At 34.8% G+C, this 16,660-nt stretch overlaps 2 protein-coding genes across 2 annotated transcripts; one reads left to right on the top strand and one right to left on the bottom strand.

Moving 5' to 3' along the window:
• The first annotated feature begins 17 nt into the window (after nt 1–17).
• LOC129749002 (tRNA (uracil-5-)-methyltransferase homolog A-like) lies at nt 18–2,202 on the top strand. Its single transcript, XM_055743817.1, has 4 exons — nt 18–267; nt 327–560; nt 638–1,715; nt 1,785–2,202. The coding sequence occupies exons 1-4, from the start codon at nt 85–87 to the stop codon at nt 2,045–2,047; spliced, it is 1,758 nt and encodes a 585-aa protein (XP_055599792.1). The 5' UTR covers nt 18–84; the 3' UTR covers nt 2,048–2,202.
• An 8,502-nt stretch (nt 2,203–10,704) lies between these two features.
• LOC129749004 (beta-1,3-glucan-binding protein-like) lies at nt 10,705–12,480 on the bottom strand. Its single transcript, XM_055743825.1, has 3 exons — nt 11,677–12,480; nt 11,331–11,592; nt 10,705–11,269 (listed from the first exon to the last, which is right to left on the bottom strand). Exons 1-3 carry the CDS (start codon nt 12,466–12,468, stop codon nt 10,713–10,715), a joined length of 1,611 nt encoding a protein of 536 aa, XP_055599800.1. The 5' UTR covers nt 12,469–12,480; the 3' UTR covers nt 10,705–10,712.
• Nucleotides 12,481–16,660: the final 4,180 nt, after the last annotated feature.

The following is a 16,660-nucleotide window of genomic DNA, read 5'->3' as shown; positions in this document are numbered from 1 at the left end:
AAATATTTTGCTATTCGTTGCCGATCACACGTGTTGATTTCTGTTTCTCGCTAAAATACGATTTTTATTCATTGTTATTCAGATATGGATGTCGAATTGGAAAATCGTGACCCTCCTGTAGAAGTTGAGACAGTAGGGAACGAAGTGGCACCCTCGGAGCCTTCAGAAGTTAACCAGGACGAGTACGCCTATCTGGATGCTACCGGCTTCACCTCTGAACGGTTCAAGATCGAAATCAAAAACCTTCCCAAGTATTACGGAATTAGCGTAGGTTTACCGTTGTAGTCTCTAATAAAAATATTACATTAGATTAGAATTTATTTTAGGAACTGAAAAAACTGCTAAACAAGAAACTCAATCTAGCGACGAGCAAAATAAAGATCATGGACCGGGGCTGCCCGTTCATTTTCGTTTGCTTCCGCGGCGAGCCCGAGCGGCAGAACGCTATTAAGGCGGTCAACGGCTACTCGTGGAAGGGGAAAACGCTGACCGCTGTCGAAGCGAAACCCTCGCCGGATCCACTGGTTAAAAGGCGGCGGGAAGCAGAAAGGGACCCAATGGTAAGAATATTCTTGGAAATTTAAAATTTTGAACTGAAAGAACCGTTTAAAATTTTGATATTTAATTCTCTTCCCAGGAGGTAATCAAAAAACGCAAAACCGTTGAAGAATCGGTGACATCTTTGGCGTATCTGAGCTACGATGATCAGATCAAACAGAAACAATCGGAAATGCAAAACATTCTGGTAAAGTTTTCCGACGAGGTTTGGAAGAACTGCCCGAATCTACGTCCGTATGTCGAAGCTCAACGAAAGGAGTACGAAGGGATGATCTGTCCGCTGGAAGAAATCCGACGCTCTCCCAAGATCGATGGATACCGGAACAAGTGTGAATTTTCCATCGGTAAAAATAGCCAGGGCGAGGTGACGATCGGCTTCCGGATGGGCGCTTACTGCAAGGGCGTTGTTGAGGTCGAAGGAATCGCGAATTTGAAACATATTTCGGACAAAATGAAGGGCAGTGTTCAGCTGTTTGAGGAATTTGTACGCGCCTCAAAATATGAACCATATAGCGCCGAGCTCTATACTGGTCACTTCCGGCTGCTTACGGTTCGAACTTCCAGTGCAACCGGCCAAGTGATGGTGATTGTTGGCTTCCACCCACAACAGTTGACCGCTAACGAGCTTAAAGATTTGAAATCTTCCATTGTCGATTGTCTGACTAGCGAAAAGGCTAAACAAATTGGAATCAGCTCGGTATACTTTGAACCAATGGAAAAAAAGACATCCGGTAGCGAAGAACGTCCCATGGAGCACCTCAGCGGCGATACCCACATTGTGGAAGAAATTCATGGTTTGAAGTTTCGCATCAGCCCGAAGGCATTTTTCCAGATTAACACGCCCGGCACTGAAGTCCTCTATCAATCTGCCATCGATATGGCCAGCACAGATGACAAAACGACCATTCTGGACATTTGCTGCGGAACGGGAACTATTGGGTTGTGCTTCGCCCGACACTGCAAGCAAGTTTTCGGGGTGGAGATTATTGATCAGGCAATCGAGGACGCCAAACATAATGCCGAGTTGAATGATGTTAAAAATTGTAACTTCTTTGCCGGAAACGCCGATGATTTGATTATGTCATTGGTGCGAAAAGCTAACGTCCAGGAAGGAGAAAAATTAGTTGCAATCGTTGATCCTCCGAGGGCCGGCCTTCGTAAGTTTTTTTACACATTTTTTTTTTTCAAAACTCCACAATTTTCAACACCTTTTACTTCTTCAACAGACGTCCGTTCCATCACCCAGCTGCGCAACGCTCGGGGCCTAAACCGATTAATATACGTTTCCTGTTCTCCCAAAAGTGCGCTCAAGAATTGGTTCGATCTGGTGCGGCCGGCTTCCAAAACGCTCCGTGGATCTCCGTTTGTGGCCAAGAAGGCCATTGCCGTGGATCTGTTTCCCCATACGCCGCACACTGAGCTGATGATTCTGTTCGAACGGGAACCGGACACGGACGCTGAGGGAGCGGTTACAACTGTTGATAACTAACTGAAGCAAGGTAAGCAATTGTTAATGAGACGATTCTGGGTTTTATTCTGTTGCATTTTCAGAAGAACCTTTAAAAGTTGAATTTTATTTAACCAATTTTATAAAATAATCGCTGTCAGATTCTGGATAAATTTTGACTATCTAGATCAACTAGATAACACTCTTCGATTACTTTAGAAATATATTTTTGGGTTCATCCATCTAAGGTTTATTGCTTTCAAAAGAAAATCCTTGTTCTGATTGAGGTAAGAATGTGTTTTATTGGAAATTTGAAATATTTTTAAACGGATTCAATTGGGCAATTGGACCAACATGAATAATGAAAAACGCAATCTAACTTCTAATTATGAAACTTCATCCCGCACAGATCTGTAACCATTTTACACTTTATTCTAAACAAATAATAATCAAATTGTAAAAAATGAAAAAATATAAACTGACAAAATAGAAAATATAGCAAAAAAAGACAAAAATAAATATTAAAAAAAAAAATTGAAATAAAAATTATAAATGAGAAAAATGAACCAGAAATAACAAAATGACAAAAAAAAACAACAAAAACGATTGAACTGAAAAAATTTTGCCCTTCTACAACCTTTGAAATTTGTATACCTATTTGTAGCTTTTGTAATTTTACATTGTAGTATTTCTTGTATTTTTGTCATTGTTTTTTTTTGTATTTTTTTAACCTGTTGACATTTTTATAATTTTTTCTTTGTCATTTTTCGGATTTTCCATTTTCGTCATTTTTCATTTTCTGGTGTTTTCATTTCCATTTTTATAAATATGTACCTACGGGATAGTGGGGAATCATGGGCCACTCTTTTTCTTCTTCATTAACTTCTTTATTATAAAATATAAAATGAAATTAAAAAATGGTATGGTTTTCTAGATTATTAAGGTATCATTAGGCAATTTTTATTTTATTATTAATAAGTTATTTTCCCTAAGTTTTGGACTGTTTAGCAACATTTTTTGGATTTTGAAAAATGATGAGAAATCCAAATTCACCAAATAACATGCAAAGTTTATGAGTTGACCCAAAACTATTACTACTAAATTCATTTCGTTATTTTAAAGCAACTTCAGATGATGAGATAAAAAAAAGAGTTGTGTATGATCGAATAGATTCAAAAACCTGGCTCGCGAACTTTTCGGCTAAATTTCTCATATAGGATGAACAAAATATTTTTCATAACTCTTCATTTGGCATAAAAGACAGATAGGAAAAAGTATTTTAAGTTCTGAATGTGCATAAGAACATAAAAATATAAGTGGCCCAAGATACCCCACAAAATGTGGCCCGCGATTCTCCACAAGCAATGATTTGCAAATTAGTTGCTTTTGTGTGACTTATTGATGTTTCATCAAAAATTCCACGTGAAAGAACACGACAAAACTTAGATCATAAGCGTATGAGCATATTTTTGTTACGAACTTTAGGTTCCCCATCAATGCAATCAGCGGGTGCTTGTTTAATTATTTAAGTTTTTTTAAAACTTGTTTAAGCTTGATAAATAAAGAAGCATATGATGCGTATTTTAAGTCATCAATATATAGAAAAATATGCTTACGCAAAGCGACGACGTTGACAGTTGGATTGAGATTTTTATCTGAACACACATGTGAGATATTCAAAGTGGCTCACATTTCTCCATGGCCCACGTTACCCTATTGATTTTTTTCTCTTTTTATATTTTTTGTTATCTCTGTTCTGTGTTTCATTTTTGTCATTTTGGTTATTTTATGTCTTTTTGTCATTCTTTTCATTTTTTGTAATTTTTTTTAATTATTGTTATTCGTGTCATATCTGTTTTTTAAAGTTTTTGTCATTTTTTTTCTTAATTTTAGTAATTTTTGAACGAAAAATTATTCTTTTTTAAATCTTTGTGATTTTATGAAATTTTAGTTATTTTTGTTATTTGTGTATTTTTTATAACTTTTTGATTTTTGATTTTTTTTTTAATTTTGTCATTTTTGTTATATTTTGATATTTTTTTTCATTTTTGGAGTTTTGAAAATTTTGTCATTTTTGTTATATTCGACATTTTTGTATTTTTTATTCATTTTTGCAATATTTCTTTGAAGTAAAAAAAAACATTTTTATCACATATATCATTCTGTCATTTTCATTTTTTTTTGTAATTTTTCGCATTTTTGTGATTTAGACTTTTGTTATTTTTGAGATTTTTTAGGATTTAGAAAATTTTGTCGTTTTTGTATTTTTTTTTTGTCATTTTTCCAATTTTTGTAATTTTTTAACTTTTGTTTGTTTTGTTATTTTCATATTTTTTTTGTAGTTTCTTTATTTGACACGGCTTATACCTTGAGGTTCTAAGGAGTCAAACTCAGATTTTATTGTGTTTACAATGTTTTTCTTAGCTTAGCACTTTTATTTAAAAGAAAAAGGAAGATAGAAAGGGAAAAATGAAAATAAAAAGAGTTATAGACAAAGATCGATAGCTTTGAGGAAAAGGTAAATTTCGAACATGTAGTCCAAGTCAAGCACAGCCATCACATCCCTCACTGGAACGTCAGGTGGTTTTCTTCGGGTCCGATGGGAGTCTATGAAATTCCAGGGTGGCCACAGAACCGGGAAAACCGGGAAAAAACCGGGAATTGAAAATCGAACCGGGAAAACCGGGAAAAACCGGGAATTTAGACCCAAAACCGGGAAAATTGACAAAAGGAAACCGAACTTCAGTTTGGGTTTCAAGATCAGAGATTCAACCCAAAATTCAAAACTCAGAATTATAATTTAAATTTCCACGACAGAATTGAACAGTTATAAAAAGTGTAAGATGAATATCATAAGTTTTTGAATTTATTAACTTTTCTGATCTCTCTTCAATTACCCCTCTTTTTTAAAAAAATCACAAATTTTACCGAAACCAAGAATTTAAAACTGCTTCGAAGAACGAGATGAGAAATTCAAAAAGTCTCCTAATTTTTTTTCAAGTATCGCACATCATGATTCTTTTGAAAAAACTATCAATCATGCAAATACAAACGAATCAGAGTTAAATTATAGTTTCAAATTTGGAAATTTTAAAAAGATGCTACTATTCTAATTTTCGAGTAATAATGTTCAATTCGAGATAAACACAATACAATCATCTTTACGTACGTCACGGTGTTTTTTGTAGCTTAATAGTAATAAATTTGACATTACTGAGTTAAAAAGAAAACCATTTCCTATCAAACGCACTGTTTGAAAAAAAAAAACATACCATCACGGGGTACAAATTAATTTTTTTAAGTTGTGCTTTCAAAATTAACATTTTTCGATAACTGATCATAATTTATCCAGAAAATTTCGAATTTCACTTTTTAAAGCTTGGATATATTGAGATTTCTTTTAAAATTTGCGAAAATCGTGACAAAAATTGAAATTAAATAGTCATATGAAATTTTAGTAATATTTTTAAGAATTTTTACGAGCTTTTTTCACGAGGGTGTTTATGTCGGTAGAATACATTGAGTAATTTTTTTAAAAATGTTAAAATGATTCAACATTGCATGGTAGTTCATTTAAAATATACATATTTGTGTTTATAGTAAAATATTTAAACAAAATAACAAAATATTTCGATAAAATTGATTATTTTTACTATTGTCTTTTCGATGGTAGAAGGCAACACAACTTACGTTTTTTCCGTTTGAAGAGGGTTTAAGAGCTGATTTTGACTTTTTATCAACATTTTAGAACTTTTCTAAGATACTTAAATCGAAGGTTTCGAATCAATGATCAACTTTTTGAAGACCGCGAGTAGTTTAAACTTCTGAGAAAAACTGAGGCGTTCTTTAAGCTTAAGCATGAGTCAAAAAATTCGCAGTCTCCAACAAAGTTGTTATTCAAATTCGAATCTTTGATACCAAATGCTCATAACAAAAATAGTTATATATACTATAGTTAAAAATAGTTACATTGCTCAATCAAATGAAGGATAATAAATAGATTTCAAATCAGTTTTTGTTTTTTTAAGAGGGTTGTCGGTTTATTAGTTACTAATGATTGATTTAGCTCAAAACTTAGGAAAACCCAATAACACTAGATTTGATAGAATCTGACAAAAGATTCGAATTCAAGACGGAAAAATCAATTTTTAAAACAATGTCTTTATTTATTGTAATCTGCATTTTATAACTAATCTTATAATTGAAAAAAAGTTGTGTACACTGTTAAGGCGCTTTGATTTTCAAAACCTTATTCATACAATTTTCAAATTGGTTTTTGCATAAATCCTCGGTGTTAGCCTAAGCTTAGCATGTTTTTGAAAAAACTTATAAGATTTTTCTCCCTGATACAAGGGTTTTTTACAATTAAACACTGCAAAATATGTTATAACTTTATCACTAACTGGAACAGTTAGGCTGGAACAAATAATAAATTTCTTTTTTTGTCACCTCCCCTTCGAAATTTCCAAAAAAAAACAGAAGGGGGGAATAAATAAAGTTTGAAGTATTTTATATAAATTTCCAAAAAAAAAATTCAAATATCCAAAAGATTACAAGACCAGAAAACAAATATTGGGAGATGGGAGTTATTTCCCTTTTAATATTCTTGATTTTATTGATTTTTTTGATAAAAAATACTTGATTTATAGGTTTTTGGCAATGATATAGTAGCTTTTGTGCAATTTATTCTAATTTATTTGTTTTAAGCATTGTTTTTTATTATCCCCACCCTTGCGATGTTTCAACTTCAAGTGAAAATAGAAGGATTTGAAATTTCTCCCGGCCTTATTTGTTTATAATTTAACCACAAAAACCTGATTCAAAATAAAAATATAACAATTAACAGTAACTAACAGTAACAACTAACAAAGCTAACCATCTTTTGAATGAAGCATAAAAGCGTTGAGATTTTTTTTTATGCAAAAATATTTTATTTTGCAAAAAATAGATCGGTGTAAATTATGTATAAAATTACTTTTATTCAAATTATAAATTTATTCTTCAATTATTTACAGAACTAAATCATGCGAAAAAATGTTTTTTTCAAAGTTCGAAACCATATATGTTGAGGATTTAGATTTTTTTTAAAACATTTATGGTTGCTTCAAACATTGCATTGTTCCTTTTTAAATTTCTTTCGAAATATGCTATTTCAATTTCAAAGCAAAATTTATTTTGAACTTGAAATTCTTGAGTTCTAAAGTTCGTTTTTTAAATAAAATAGCTTGTTTAATTCAAGTTTTAATCATTTTAAACTGCAAAATTTTGAGTAACAATTTTACTGTAATAAATTTAGATAACATAATTTTGAATTCTTTATGAATTCTGTTTAAATATTCATTTCCAAATTGAAATTCCTTAATTTGTAATTATACAATGTACAATGTAATGAATACAATGGGTGAATCTGAATTTAATAAATGTTTTTTTAATTTTTCTTCATCTCAAACTTTGATATGCTGTTAAATAATCCCTAAAACTTAAATCAAGATGATGCAACTCGTTGTCCATATTTTTGATCATGATTTCCATGTTCTGCATTCAGAACTTTGAAACGATGCAAAAACAATGTTTAGTAATTTATTACAACAAGTGGCAAAAATTGATTTCTGTTGCCGCGGTGGAATGAAACGCCACTTCTGGATAGCTGAACAATTTTATTGTTGCTTTTAAGCTGTAGATTTTAGGGAATTTAATTAGAATTGGGTAACTTTGAGAAAGTAAAAGGTTTTTAACTCACAATTTTAGTGGCGTTGTTCCTATTTTAGCACACAACTTAGAATTCAAGATCGGTTGCCACACTTGTTCTAACCTATGATTTTAGGTTATAAAATTTTATCAATAAATGTTTCGCATATTTAATTGAAAATTACTCACGATATCCTTCCTGCTTCCTAGCTGATATCGTTGAACAATCGAGGAAAATACTTTACGGTATTGCGTAGGAAACTATCCCGACTTAATCCGTATCAAGTTTAGCTAACCTACATTTTTTGAGTAAAGTGATTTTTAGCAAAGGGTTTTTCAAAAATAGTTTAAAGTACTTACGACTTATTCAGAAAGTCACTTTGAACAAGTACACTTGAACACGAGTGTTAATGAAGGGATATTACCACAATTGGAACTTTTTAGCAAACTATAACTTATGCTTCTTACTATCAAACTCACGTTTTTCCTCAATTTCAATCCTCTTCCTGTCTCTCTTAACCTTTTCTTTCTTCTCTTGATTTCCTACTATCCTCTAAATCTGTCAATCAATTCTGTTTGTATACGCCCTACACTGCTACTCTAAACAAGCGGTAACGGCTGAGCGTTACGTCGCAACAATTTCGTTAGCACTAGTTGTAAATTGATAGCACTAGTTGTATCGATAATTATCGCTTTTCGATACAGTTTTCAGGGTCTGAAACTTATCTGTGCTAAAACTCAATTGTATAAAAAAACAATGATAACAACGATTCAAAAGCTTAATTTGTTTTTTTTTTCAATTATTGGACTTTTCAATGTAAAAAATCTTTACTGAATACTAAAGAAAATCTTTTTAAAACTTGGCTGAAAACAGAAGACAAGTTTTTCGGAAAACGGTAGGGTCAACTGAGGTTATTATGAACAAAGATTATTCATTTTTGGTCTTATCTGTTCATAATTGCCCAGATGAATTTGGGGTAATAATGAACGCTGTTAAGATTCTTGTTACGTATTAATTTTTAGTGTTGGCAATAGTCCTGCCTGACACAACATTTTCAATTTGTTTGTAAACATGGCTTAAAAACCCATAACGATTTTGTGTAGGGTGTATTTTTATCATTTTAAGAAAATGTGATGGAAACCTTAAAATAGATTGATTGAAGTGCGTTTATTTGGGAGGGTGCCGTGCGCCAAGCGATTAAGCACCCTTGGTAGACCTTAAAATAGAATCCTGTTCGTCTAAGTGTTCAATGATTTGATTGTTATGAAACAACCAAATCAATTAAATATGTTGAAAATTTTGCTATATTCCGACGTAAATGGACAATCAAGGTCTGGAAAACCTTGAATTTTTGACCAGGAAAACCGGGAAAAAACCGGGAATTTCAAAATGAAAATGTTGTGGCCACCCTGAAATTCGTTCTGGCGACAAGGTGGACCTCACATTTTTCATATTTTTTGTCGTTTCTAATTTTTTTTTTTCATTTTTGTAATTCAAGTGCTTTGGCGTCAGCATCGGCACCTTCCGGGGACTTTTTCCTCCTAGTCCCTTCTCCGCCAACCGTCGCTGAACCGTCCGGGAACTCACAGATAAATTCAGCTCGTCTCTGATCTGCTTGGACGCTTTGGAAGGGTCCTTTTGCGAGGCCCGCTTGATTGCCGAATCGTCCTTCGGCGTCGTTTTGCGGGGGCGGCCGGTCAGTTCCCGTTTGCCGGTGCAGTGAAGCGCGTTGAAAACGAAAGTTTTCGACCTACCTAAGTAGTCGGCAATCTCGCGTTGGCTTTTGCCAGCCTTGTACAGATTCCGGATGATCGCTCGCTGGACCTCCGTGCAGTGCTGTGCCCGACCCATCGCTTTTTCGCTGAAAACAGAGTAGGAGGAAGAAAATCTTTATTTTTTGTTTGTTTTTATGATTTACATGATAAATTTTATGGGAAACACTTACCAGGACACGAAAATGGACAAGCAACACCGAGAACAACACCTTTTCTTCAAATCTAGAGCGCTGAAAATGCCGGAACAGCCGAACCGATGAGCTGGTCTTATTTTATGACGCGACTTTTTTCACCCTCTGACAGCTTTCTGGTCGAGTAGAACAAACGGGTTGCTTTGATTGCAATAAACGTGCAGTATACAAAGTCGGCATACTACAATAAGTGCTTGCCGCTAGGTGTCGCATATTATTATATTTGAATTGGCAGTTTAAAGGTGATTTGAATATTTTGCATTAGAGCGGTCCTATTCTATTGTCCGACACTGTATTTTAGATTTTTTTAGATTTAGAAAATTTTGTCACTTTTGTTTTTTTCCTTTTGTCATTTTTTTCTCATTTTTGTAATTTTTTTTTGTCTTTTTGTTATTTTTGTAATTTTGCATTTGGCATTTTTAAGTTTATTTTCGCGATTTTGAAAATGTTTTCACTTATGTAATTTTGACATTTTTTTTATTTTTGTTATTTTTAATTTTTTTTGAGCTTATGTAATTTTCGTTTTTGAGAATTTTTTGAAATTTTGAAAATTTTGTCAGGTGTCACTTATGTCATTTTTGTAATTTGTTTAATTTTTTTCATTTTTGTCATTGTTTTAATTTTGCCTTTTGTTATTTTTTAAATCTCGGTTTCATTTTTTTGTCGTTTTTGTAATTTCTGTCATTTTTGTTTTTTTTTAATACGAGTAATTTATCATTAAGATTCTTCTTTATTCATTTTGTTACGGACATCCTAGTTATTAATGAACAATCCTTGTCCTGAGATTCTAACGCTGATTTGAATCTGAACCTTATTCTGATCCTGATACTGACCATGGAACTGATATTTGAACTGAACGTTACTCTTACTTTGATAGTGATTACTTTGATTGATTGATTACTTATATTACTAGGGGAAATACACATGTGCTGTACAGATAAAGTGACAAAGAAACCACCCATGAAGCTTTACATATTGCCCAAAAAGATTAATAATTTAATTTGTTTTAAAAAAATAGTAAAAATCTTTATTAATAATCCAAGGAACTAATTTCAAACGGCATACACTCTAACGTAATCGACTTGCAGGGTACTGTTACTATTCCAGGTAGGATACCACTTTCCTCGGGCAGCCCAGAAGTTATTGACGGCTTTTACCGACAGATCCTTCCAGGGTTTCTCATCGAACAGATGAAAATCGTAGTGTCCCCCAACACCCACCCCTAGGCTGATGTGGAATTCTTTATCAAATGGAGCCATACGATTGCCACTCAGCTTCCACAGGTAAGCAATCTGTGGCTTAGATCTTTTCAGCTCATTGTGGAAACCTTCCTCCGGGCTGATGTGACAGTACACTTCCTTGTCAACCTCCATGTAGAAGCCCTCCGGGGTCCAGGTTAGGCCGAACTCGTGAAAATCGTCTGTCCAGCTATGTGCTCTTGTTAGAGTACACATTTTCGAGCAACGTAGCGGTTCAGCATTATTCAATATCACACCACCGTATAGTTGATCACGCAATCGTGGCCCACCGGGAGCGAATGCAATCCTCACTAAACCGGAAGCGTACTCATCCCGGCCGTAGTATTCGTTGTTCGGGTACAGATACAATTCTAACATTAAAAAACATTGTCCATTAATTTGATTCCCTTTTTTAGTAGAAGTCTAACTTACGTGGGAATATCCAATCACCCTTGGGTAATTTGGCCCGGATGATTATTTTTCCGTACAAAAATTTGAACGAATTAAATGTTGATATTTGTGCGGAAAGAACCGGGGGAATCATGTCGAAGTCTATCTTGCGATCCCGGATACAGTCCCGGGAGTTCTGCAGCCCGGTACACTCCGAGGCGAACATGAACTTGGTATTCGTCGAACCGGGACCGAATTTGCTCTCAAACAGCGTCGGCTTGATCAGCAGCTTGCCGTTGCGAACCTGAAATCGATTTTGAAATAATACCCACTGTGTTTGTTAAAAGCACAAAACTCGTGATTTGGTTAACTTTCAAAAGTGACGAACCTGTATGTTCTCCTCGAAATCCGCGTACACCACAAACTCATTGTCCGGATCCGAGGCGAACCGATTCTCGATGCGCCACCTCTGGCCATTTAGCGCCTGCCCATTGAACAGCTCCTCGAATATCAACTTCCCGGCGCAAATTTTTCTCCCATTGACCCGCGTTTGCGCTCGATCGCACTCCTTGTGGTCCAAATCCTCGGCACTGGTTTGCGTCGATATGGTTCGGGTCCTTATGAGGGTACGGGGTTCGTACTCTCCGGATTCCATATCGAATGGTCCCATGGGGACATATGCATCCGGATCTACGTTTTTCGTTCTACGCGCGTTATTTTTGTAAACGAACGGTGGAAAGGTGGAAGTCGGCGTAGGGTTTCTCCCTGATCGATCGCCTCCCGGAGTCGGACCTGTGTAGCGACCGATGCGAAACGATTCGTCATTCCCACGATACGTCACACCGTTGTGCGTAACGACCACTCGGTAGTAGATCGTATCGCCGAGATCGAGTTGCACTTTTCGATCTACGATCGAAAACCTTCCATTCTTGGGTCGCGTAACGGTACGATCCCAATGACCGGTGTCATCTTCGTCGGAAAAACGCTCGTTCAGCTTTCCCTGGAAGGAAAACACCGTGACTCCGGCTTCCGGAACCCACACGATAAGGCCCCGCGGATCAAAAGCCTCGAAGTGAACGCTCGGTGGCCGATACCTCGAATTGCGCCGCGGATCACCATTACAGAACAGAACCCACCGGAACACAACCACCAAAACGAGCAACAACTTGTGGCCCAACATGTGTGTCGACAGTTTGCGATATCCAGGAATACTAAACCTTCTAATCCGATTTCGCGAAAAACATGACTAAGGAGCGGGATTTCCTTCCCCCAGCAGCAGCGTGTCCCCGCACATGGCTTTCGTTACTATCCCAATATACTACTATACTATACTATAGTAACCATTTTTAAAGGTAATTAATGGGTTCAGACTACGCGGTGTGATCGCGATGATCAGTTTGGCGTGCGCGTTTGTTTTTCCACCAAGCGCACGGAATAAGTAGTTTAAAAGCGTAAACCCGTGGGAGCTGCGTTTCTAATATTTTTTCATACTACAATGGGGATTTGGTGGCTCGATGCATATTTGTTTCTAAGAATCTAACGAGCCGATTAAGTGTATTTAATTTACAAATATTTCCAGTAGACTTCGTACTGTAGTTGCGTAGTGAAACTCATAATGCACTTTTCTTTTTTATTTTTTTTAGAGAGAAGTTGGAACTTAATTGGTCATTGGTCTCTGGTGAATTTCATTTGGTAGTGTAATATTATAGTTTTATCACATTATTCTAACAAGTTAAAGAACGATGAGCTTCAATCATTTGTCATTACTACCTGTGAAGCGGTTGGTTTTCATAATGTTTTAATCATGATTTTTTTTATTAATACAAGTCTAAGGAGATCTTTGACCCCTAAATTTATTTGTTTTCTGATGATCAATTGCTAGATTCTCATCAACAGCAAAAACAGTATTGTTATATTACATCAAATACCTGTTCATACCTTGAACTGCAAATGATACTTAACATTACATTTTCTTGATGTACCCGGCTTTTGGAATCTAAGAATATGTTTCGTACCGCTGGTGCATATGGATCAAACTTCTTGAAAAAATGGAAAATGATGAAATTATTTTTGAAGCTGTTGGTTCGCTTACATTTTTATTTAATTTTGGAAGTACTTACAAGCCAAATAAAAACAGCTGAAGTCCGATGTCCGTTTCTTATTTTTTGAAATGAATAAAATTTCAACGTCAATTGAGGAAAACATGGACTACTTGATGCCATATAACACAGAAGGTTGTGATATTACACCACGCGACGTGTTCACATTGTGTAGGGGAAAGGTTTCCTAAATGGGCCTATCGGGTTAAATGACCCTACGGCTGTTTGGCGAAATGGCTGACTAGACAGCTTATCTGACCAATGCATTTTGAGGGTGAAACGCTTAAAACATAAGGCAAGAAAGAATTTTATGAATTTACGTACTCAAAAAAATTTAAAAAATCATACAAAGTTTTGACACATTTTGATGTAATATTTCGACTTTTAAAAATTTTACGTAAAGAAGCTTAAAACAAAAACTAGGATGGTTTTCGTTTCTTACTCAAATCAACTTAAGAAATTAAACATATTTCAGCTTTTGTGGAGGTTCAATAATGATTATTTAGTGGAATAATAGAGTGTTTTTGGATGCCCCCATCATGTTTGTAAAATGCCTCCATCCTAAAATAACACGTTAAATAGAATAAATAAATGATTTTTATCATTGAACCTTCAAATCTAAGCTCTGACTAACATCTTAAGAGAGATTTGAAGATCTAAAAACATATTTGATAAAGTTTTTCTCATGGATGAACTACGTCCATAGTATGGCGACGCTAACTTTTGTTTTATTCCATAAAATTATAATATACATAGATTTTTATAAAACTTCAGCTATGTCGTGCGGAAATTATTACTTTCTAGCAGTTTCAATGAAATTATACGGAAATAATGCCCAAAAAACAGAAATTTTGTTCAAAACATAAATAGGCGCATTTAGCCCGCACAGTTTGAGGTTTGGCATTTTAGACAACACTTGTAATACATCGATTAGATGTATTATCACAACAGAATACGCTAATACATCATCTCCAGGAATTACATGTTCCATAGCTACAACTTTTTTTTGAAGTCCTGTTGTATCACATAATTTATGAAAATTTAAGAGCAAGTTCACTGGTGTTGGGAGAAAGTGGTAGGAATTTTGACACTTTTAGCACATTATGAAAATTTTGCCATGCAAAACATTTTCAAGATCTGTCGCCTTCAGGTTTTTTCACAACACGTGTTGTACTTTTGCATGCTGTGATCCAAAATAGTAATATTTCTATCACATACGGCTGAAATAGAAATAGTGCTGCAAAAAATACAACGCCCGAAGATCTTGAAAACATTTTTGCATGGTATAATTTTCCAATTGTCGCCGACCGTGGCCTAGAGGATAGCGTTCAAGTCTTCTAAGCCAGAGGTCATGAGATCGAGTCTCGGTCACGGTATACATAGTACTCTTTCTGTGGGTTGGTGGTTTTAGCATTAGTAAGATGCTAGCCATTGTATCCTTGAAAGATGTACGCTTTAGTCTTAACCCTCATCCGCATTAGGGTGTCATTTTGACACCATTGCAAGTTTGAAGGCTTGTAACTTTTTTCAGAAGCTTCAAAATACAAAAATTTCTTCGGGGACCCTAAATGAATTCAAAAGTTCTTCAATATTGCATATTTACTTTTTTATGGACGAACCCTGGAAGCCTGGACAAAAAAAACTCCCTTTTCCGACTTTGGGTGTCATTTTGACACCACAAAAGTAAAATCTATTTAAGTCGTTTGAATTATTATGAACTTCATATAAAACTTATATCAATAGAAACCTTGTAATGTCAGTAAAATATATTTAGAAGATTATATACAGCTAAAGTTACAAGTTTTCTCGTTATTCAGCATGAAAGAAAAAAAAATCCGAAAAAAACATGCCTCACGAAAACTGCTGTAGTTCATATGTTACACGTCCAAAAAAAAAAATTGCCTTATGCATATGAAAGCTGAAGTTAATGCCTACATCATGAAGACAAGAAATATTTTTTGAATTTTTTTTTTAATGAAATGGTCACAAAAAGTTCAAAAAAGTGGTCTGAAAAACCTACTTTTCATTCGATTGCTAGTAAATACTGTTTGAGCGATGATAGAGTTTTAGAAAAAATATGACTACAAATTTTATTGAAATTCTAACATTTTGCTGTCTTTAAATTTTCGATGCAACAAAAATTGAATTTACTGGAATTTTTCAAAGTTGGCTACTTTGCGTGATGTTTTTCACTAATTGAAATTTCATCTGTTTTTGTGGTCCTCCGTCAGGTTGTACCCGGATTTTCAGTGCTTTCTCGCCGTTTGAAGCAATTAAAACTATATCCATTGAAAAGGGAATTTAATCTACATTCTAGTGAGGTGCAACAATTTACGCTGTGAGATTTCACAAATATATGAAAATTATAAACGTAAAATCATTCCTGAATTTCTAGAACTACAAGCAGCGCGTCCAGCAAAACGTGTTTGTTTGCTCTCCGAGTAGGTACGGTGGGTGGTGATTTGATCAGAGAGCGAAGCCGACAGACGAAATAATGATGCTGTGACCATTTTATTAAAAAAAATTTAAAAAAATATTTCTTGTCTGCATGATGTAGGCATCAACTTCAGCTTTCATATGCATTTAAGGCAAATATTTTTTTGGACGTGTAATAAATGAACTACAGCAGTTTTCGTGAGGCATGTTTTTTCGGATTTTTTTTCTTTCATGCTGAATAACGAGAAAACTTGTAATTTTAGCTGTATATAATCTTCTAAACATATTTTACTGACATTACAAGGTTTCTTTTGATGTAAGTTTTGTTTAAATCGGTTTAACACGCCAAAAGTTGTAACGATTTGAGCTTGTGGTGTCAAATTGACATTCCTAGTGCTGATTAGGGTAATGAAATCTAATGCGGATGAGGGTTAAGTAGAATTTAGATCTCTTCAAAGAAACATGAAGTTTCACTGAGATTCTATATGTGTGTGTTCGTTTCTAAATGTGCTACAAGTGTCAAAATTTCTACCACTTTTTCCCAACACGAGTGAATTTGCTCTAAGAAAACTGCAAACTACATGATTTTGTACACATATGAGAGTTCAAGTAGGCGTTGCCTTGTAGTTGTAAGAAAATAGTATAAAAAATGGGTAATCGAACATCGAATCCAGCTGAATATAACCGCGAACTTAATTGTGAAGTGCTTTGTAGTAGCAAATGGGCAAGTCTCGTGGATATTTCATACACCGGAAAGATATGAGTAGAGGAAAATCAGCTTCAGAAGTTTCGGTTCCGATAGGTCCCAGCATCAAAACATCATCAGCCCGACTCATG

This window comes from Uranotaenia lowii, chromosome 2, assembly GCF_029784155.1.
Source record: "Uranotaenia lowii strain MFRU-FL chromosome 2, ASM2978415v1, whole genome shotgun sequence".
Lineage (NCBI taxonomy): Eukaryota > Metazoa > Arthropoda > Insecta > Diptera > Culicidae > Uranotaenia > Uranotaenia lowii.
This window is presented reverse-complemented; position numbering and strand designations above follow the sequence as displayed.

Coding starts and splice junctions, on each gene's coding strand:
- LOC129749004 (XM_055743825.1), bottom strand. CDS start 12,468: ATGTTGGGCCACAAGTTGTTGCTCGTTTTGGTGGTTGTGTTCCGGTGG. Junction 11,593..11,676: donor ATTTCGAGGAGAACATACAG/GTTCGTCACTTT, acceptor AATCGATTTCAG/GTTCGCAACGGCAAGCTGCT. Junction 11,270..11,330: donor GGGTGATTGGATATTCCCAC/GTAAGTTAGACT, acceptor TTTTAATGTTAG/AATTGTATCTGTACCCGAAC.
- LOC129749002 (XM_055743817.1), top strand. CDS start 85: ATGGATGTCGAATTGGAAAATCGTGACCCTCCTGTAGAAGTTGAGACA. Junction 268..326: donor CCAAGTATTACGGAATTAGC/GTAGGTTTACCG, acceptor AATTTATTTTAG/GAACTGAAAAAACTGCTAAA. Junction 561..637: donor AAGCAGAAAGGGACCCAATG/GTAAGAATATTC, acceptor TTCTCTTCCCAG/GAGGTAATCAAAAAACGCAA.